We start from the raw sequence: 6,258 nt of genomic DNA on the forward strand, positions 1-6,258 counted from the left end.
CAAACGTTCGAGTTTATTAACTAAATACAGAATTGTAGTAAACTGAAAGCCCAATTTGAAAACTTATGATCATTTGGAAACGTTCTCCAACTCGGCTATAATCTACAGCTTGACTGTTTTAGACTAACAGCGGTTTTTCACTGAAGTAAGAATTTGAGGGGAATTCAAATTGAATTTCAGATTTAAGAATAGAGTAGCTGAACCAAAAGAATAGCTGTCTTAGAGAATGTTTCCAGTTCAGCTATTTTGACCTTAGATTTGAAATTCACTTAGCATTTTAACTGATTAACACTGTAAATTTTGAAGTTCAAAAGTATGTAATAATTCTAGCTTTCCAGTACAAAACATGTCTTTGTTTGAGTTGCTTTTCCATATCTTAACTTTGTTCCCTGTGATACTTTCTTGTTTGGATTCTCTTTAGTTTTATCTCCTAACTAACCATGCACCTTCACTCCTCATTTAGACCCACAGTTGACCACCCTTCTTCTCTGCATGCAGAACACCACAAAATTTATGTTGTCAAGTAGAACATATCTGATCATGCGTCTGTGTTGATTGTCAATAAGCTACTTCCATGTCATATCTGGTAACCTGCCTCAGAGAGGTGTGATTTTGCAAAAGTGTGCCTTTTGGAGCATATCTATGGGTTTTTGACTAAGCAGACCACAACTCCAGGGTCCAAAACCCCGTCAATAGTCTGTACATTAGAACATTTTTATGTTCATGTTTCTCTGTGTAATAAAGATGTGACTAGTTTGAGTTGCAGTGTGTGTATTATGTCTCAGGTAACTAACAGTGGCAGAGTGGTTAGGTTGCCCCGGTTTGTGTGCTGGAGAACAGACTTTGCTATGTGAGCTGCAGACAGAGTGATCTGTGTAAACTAATCCCCCTCCCCCCCACAAACACACAGACTGTACACAAGCACACACACTGTACATGCGTTCAGACAGCATAAACACATGGTACACAAGATTATAGACTGCACACATTGATTTGTAAGCCCATATCCATTGCACAAACATGTACATTTGGGATGGATACTAAACTCATCTGTGGCATCATACACATACTATGCCAATACATAGCTTCCGCTTTGCAGTCCATTTGATACTCATTTACTGGTAATGGTAGTCACGTTGTCAGTGAAATACAGTGCAAAGCTGCCTTTATCTCTCTAGTCTGTTGTCAGACCACAGCTCCCACCACCCTTAGCCATCCCATATTTCAATATCTGGCAAAGTTTAATGAAGTTGAAATTTAACAGTAACCTTATGTCCAGCTGTGGATGGTGATTTTTAATGACAGGCTTAAGGGTACAGGTAGTCCAGCCCTGCCGAACACAAATCTTGCATATTTTTAACTTCACTGTGAACCATGACCCAAATCAAACCTATGTACATGATCTACATGAACTATAGTGGAGCACTGGCATGAGTCAGTGTGTGATTCACTGCTTTATGTATGAATGAGTGTGTCAGAATGCATGTGTCTGCGTGTCTGCCTTTGTGTTTATGTGGCAGTGAATCTTTCCACATGTGTGGGGAGGGGAGAGGAGAGCTGTCTATGTGTCAGTATGAGAGAGTGCTGCAATGGGATTCCTTGTTATAGTATGTATGTGTGTGTGTGCGGCATTGGGATTCATTGTGTCAGTGTGTGTATGTGAGTGATGAAATGGAATCCATTGTGTCAGTGTGCGTTTGAGAGCTGTAATGGGATTCCTTGTGTCACTGTGTGTGTTTGAGTGGTGCAATGAGATTCCTTGTTTCAAAGTGTGAGAGTGTGCAACAATGTGATTCCTTGTGTTAGTGTGTGAAAGAGTGAAGCAATAGGATTCCTTGTGCCAGTATGAGGGAGAGGGCAATAATGAGATTACTTGTGTCACTGTGTAAGATGTGATTTCTTGTCAGTGTATTGATTGGGATTTGTGATTATTTGTATCATTGTCTGAGAGAATGCTGCACTTTAAGTCTTTGTGTCACTAATCACTATATGACTGCTACATTGTGATTCTTTGTTTTTTGTATATGATCACTGCACTACTTTGTGTAAGTATAGGTGTGCTGCATTGTGCTTCTTTGTGTTAGTATGTGAGCTTTGCGTTGTGATTTTTGTGTTAGTGTGTGAGTTCTACATTGTGATTCTTGATGTGCGCACTGAATTGTGACTCTATGTCAGTTTGTACGCTCTGCATTGCGAGTCTATGTTCAATCACATGCTTCATAGTGACAGTAATTGTATGAGAGTGCTACAATATGACTGCTGGTGTCATTGTGTGAAAATGATGCATTAGAGTTCTGAGAGAGTGTTGCATTTTGACTCCTAATGTCTATGAGTGAGATAGTGCTACTTTGGGATTCCTTGTTTAAGCATGTGTGAAAGAATTATTTTGTGAGTCTTTGACTATTTTGTATAAGGCTGTGTACGCAGTAAGATATATGTGTTTTAGAGCTGGAGTGTGTGTGTACAGGAGAGATCTAAGAAAGCAGCTGAAGCAACAGAGAAAAATGCAATCGCAACAATAGTTGTAGTGCATGATAACAGGAAAGCAGCTACAATGGGCTGGTAACAAGTGAAGCTGTAGGAGTAACAACAATGTACTTGTACCCATTACTACTTACAGAGGTGGGAGCAGTGACAGAACAGGGCAGGCAAGAAAGGTGCACACTATAAAACAGGCTTCCCCAAACTCTGGCCCTCCAGATGCTGCTGAACTACAACTCCCATGATTCTATGAATTAAATAGATAGACTGAGAATCATGGGAGTTGTAGTTCAGCAACATCTGGAGGGCCGGAGTTTGGGGAAGCCTGCCATAAAGGAAGTAGCACAAAATAGTGAGACGTATAAAATAGGATTAATAGAGTGTGCGGTACAGAGGTAGAACTGCAGCAATGTATATACGATAGCTGGGGAGCAGTAACAAGTTGCATCAGAGTGCATGATAAAGATAAAATGTAGAATCAGAATGCATCTGGGTGCATAGTATAAAGAAAGAGCAGTATTAGAGTGTACAATTTAGAGACAGAGTGACTTTAGGATGCTCAATACTGATGAAGAACAGACTAAAAAAAATCAGCATCAGAATACAGAGGATGAGCTACTTTAGAGTGCACAGCATAGGCTAAGAGCAGCATGAGAGTGCACAATATAGAGGCAGAGCAGCTTTAGAGTGCACGATGTAGAGGCAGCATGGCTTTAGAGTGCACAATATGGAGGCAGAAAGGATTTAAAGTGCACAATAAAGAGGCAGAGTGGCTTTAGAGTGCACAATATAAAGGCAGTGAGGATTTAGAGTGCACAATATAGAGGCAGAGAGGATTTAGATTGCATAATACAAAGACAGAGCGGCTTTAGAGTGCACAATATAGTGGCAGAGAGGATTCAGAGTGCACACTATAAAGACAGAGTGGCTTTAGAGTGCACAATATAGAGTCAGAGCGGCTTTAGAGTGCACAATATCAAGACAGAGCGGCTTTAGAGTGCACAATATGGAGGCAGAGCGGCTTTAGAGTGCACAATATAGAGTCAGAGCGGCTTTAGAGAGCACAATATAGAGGCAGAGAGGATTTAGAGTGCACAATATAGAGGAAGAGCAGCATCAATGCTCATGATATAGTAGAAAAGTCACACCAGAGTGCCCAATATAGAGGAAGCATAGCAGCAGTGTGTGTTCAATAGATGAGGATGTGGACTAGGGAACGTTTTGGGAGGATTTGCTATAAAGTACAGATGACAGAGGAGGGATAGCAATAGAGAGACAAACATAGAGTGTGGACAATAGAGGAGGAGCAATGAAAGAGTGCGGTCTAGACAGAAAGAACAGCAATAAAGAGTAGATAATTTAGGATGAGCTGTCACAAAGTGTGGATGATAAAATCCCTGCTGTAACAGTCTTACAGGTGATAACACAGAGAGCAGGAGGAGCAAAACAATCATGGAAGAACATGGTCAATGTGTTTGGGGCATCCTCCCACATAGAGTGACAGCCTGCTTATCTTCCCTCTGGCTGTCTTTCAGTACTTGTGATGGGCTGCATACCATTTTGAAGCTTCAGCGGGGCTGGATATTATTAATTATCTAATATAACACAGCCTACAGGCTTTTCAGGTAGGACAGAGGTCACATCAGCCTAGGGGCCTTCAGTTGGAAAGAAATTACTAAATACATGTACAGCTAATAAAAAACATTTTTGTCTTAACCCATTAAGGACCAGGGTACGGCAAATCCATTATTATTATAAAATGGCATCTGTCCTAAAAGCGACAACATTACAAAGTGCTAGAAGTTCCAATAGCCAAGGACAACAGGACAACAGCACGTGGCAAAGACAGCTGGATTATTTGTACACAGTGTATAGGGAGTAATATCTTACCTGATGGAAATACACATGAACAACCTCTGGACTACAACTCTCAACATACTTTTAGTTTGTGCTCAGCTCTGCTCAAAATGTATATCATCCCATTATTAAAAAAAAATTGTACTCACATCAGAGATCCATTGTATAGAGAAATGTGAATTGTTGGAAATTCAAAGTGACTTTCAAATTTTAAGCTGAAATAGTTGATTTGAAAAAAATAAAATAGAATTTAAAAAAATCTCCAAGTCAGCTTTGCAGTTAGTTTGACTATTTTGACCAAGAAGTTGAAATACATTTTAAATTCCTGACAATTCACATAGCCATGCCATGTAACAGTTTATTTATCTTCCAATACATTTTTTTACGTAACCCCTCCTTCCCTCAAACTGTTAGTCCCCTGCTTTTGCCTATGAGGACTATATTTTCCTGTAAACAACGATTATTAAGATATTAAGATGGATCCTGAGGGGATGCATTATTGCATATTATGCATAAGCATCCCTAGAGCAAATATCACTATCCACATCCACCACCTTCATGAAACAGACACACAAATATCTTTATTAAAGTTTTGAAAAAATTAATAATAAAAAGAAAAAAAAACTATACACACACACATTCTCTCATATAATTCATGTGCATGTGATTATGTATATGTGTGTGTGTGTATATATATATATATATATATATATATATATATATATATATATATATATATATATATATATATATATATATACTTCCTAAAACTACAATAGAAAAGCCACATATTCACTTAGTTGGCCTCACACATAGGTCTGCACACTGGTAGTCAAAAGCACTCTCTTGATATCCACACAAACACTTATTATGAGCCCTGAGCCCAGATGGATACATAATTGCCACATATAAACAGAGCTGTAGACTGTTGTCACAGGTAGACAGATTACAAACATTCTTTCTCCCTCAGATCTCCAGTTTGTGGAGTGTGCAAATCTCAGCTGAACTGTCCAAAGTTCTCTCTCCTCCTCCTCTAGTTCTCCCTGTATCCCTTCCCCCTTCTCTCACACTATCCCCACTTTCTCTCCCTCCCCACCCCCTTCTTTTTTTTCTTTCCCCCTCTCTCTTACCAGCTTTGCAGGGGTCCTTGTAATCAATGTTTTCTTCCAGCAGTCCCTCTGCCTCCTCATCATATCCATAATCTAGAAAGTTCTGTTGCCCCTGTCCCAGAAGTAGCATCTTGGCAATGAGCAGCCATGGGAGCAGAGTGGAGCAGCCTGACCAGGGCATCCCGGCTGCACAGCTATCTCTCACTGGGCTCTGGGCAGCCTGTGCACTCTCTCTCTCCTTCTCTCTCTCTCTCTCTTTTTGGGATGGGATGTTTCATGGAGGCGGGATTCTCATAGATCAGCCCCCTACAGCTCGTGGGATATCACTGTGTCCCTGGGAAGGAGCCAGGCTGATGGGGAGGGAGGGGAGAGGACTGGGACCTCTTACCCCTTCCACTCGGCTGTGCTGGAGATAGCTGGAGGACGGCTTGTCTTCTCTTTTCTGTGAAGGCTGTCCGACAGATTCCGGGAACTTTCTAACAATAAAAGTTGAAGAACTGCGAGGTCAGCTTCAGGCTGCTGATTAGATGCAGAGCATGGCATCCATAATGTGTATCAAGGCACAGACTCCACACCTCTCAGTACCTGGTTGGATCCTCATTGTCATCTTCTGAGTAGTGTCACTTGTCATTGTCACCAGTTATCTGAAGACGTTCATTTCTCATCTTGACTGAATAGCAGAAAGATGCCCCTTCACCACCTGGACAGGTAAATGCAGAACATACACTCCTTCTCACCTGGACAGGTAAATGCATAACATACATCCCTTCTCACCTAGATAGGTAAATGCATAACAAACACACCTTCTCAC

General features: G+C 40.7%; 1 protein-coding gene across 2 annotated transcripts in view; it reads right to left on the reverse strand.

Moving 5' to 3' along the window:
• Positions 1 to 5,707, reverse strand: part of BMP1 (bone morphogenetic protein 1) — a 90,742-nt gene extending 85,035 nt beyond the window's left edge. Inside the window, exon 1 of one of the 2 annotated variants that reach the window (XM_063448476.1) lies at positions 5,469 to 5,706. In XM_063448476.1, the coding sequence (XP_063304546.1) occupies positions 5,469 to 5,628 (160 nt within the window). In that variant the 5' untranslated portion in view covers positions 5,629 to 5,706. Of the gene's footprint in view, positions 1 to 5,468 lie in introns of both variants that reach the window. The other variant, XM_063448477.1, reaches the window with a different exon arrangement.
• Between the last annotated feature and the right edge of the window lie 551 nt (positions 5,708 to 6,258).

The sequence above is a fragment of the Pelobates fuscus genome, chromosome 3, assembly GCF_036172605.1.
Source record: "Pelobates fuscus isolate aPelFus1 chromosome 3, aPelFus1.pri, whole genome shotgun sequence".
Lineage (NCBI taxonomy): Eukaryota > Metazoa > Chordata > Amphibia > Anura > Pelobatidae > Pelobates > Pelobates fuscus.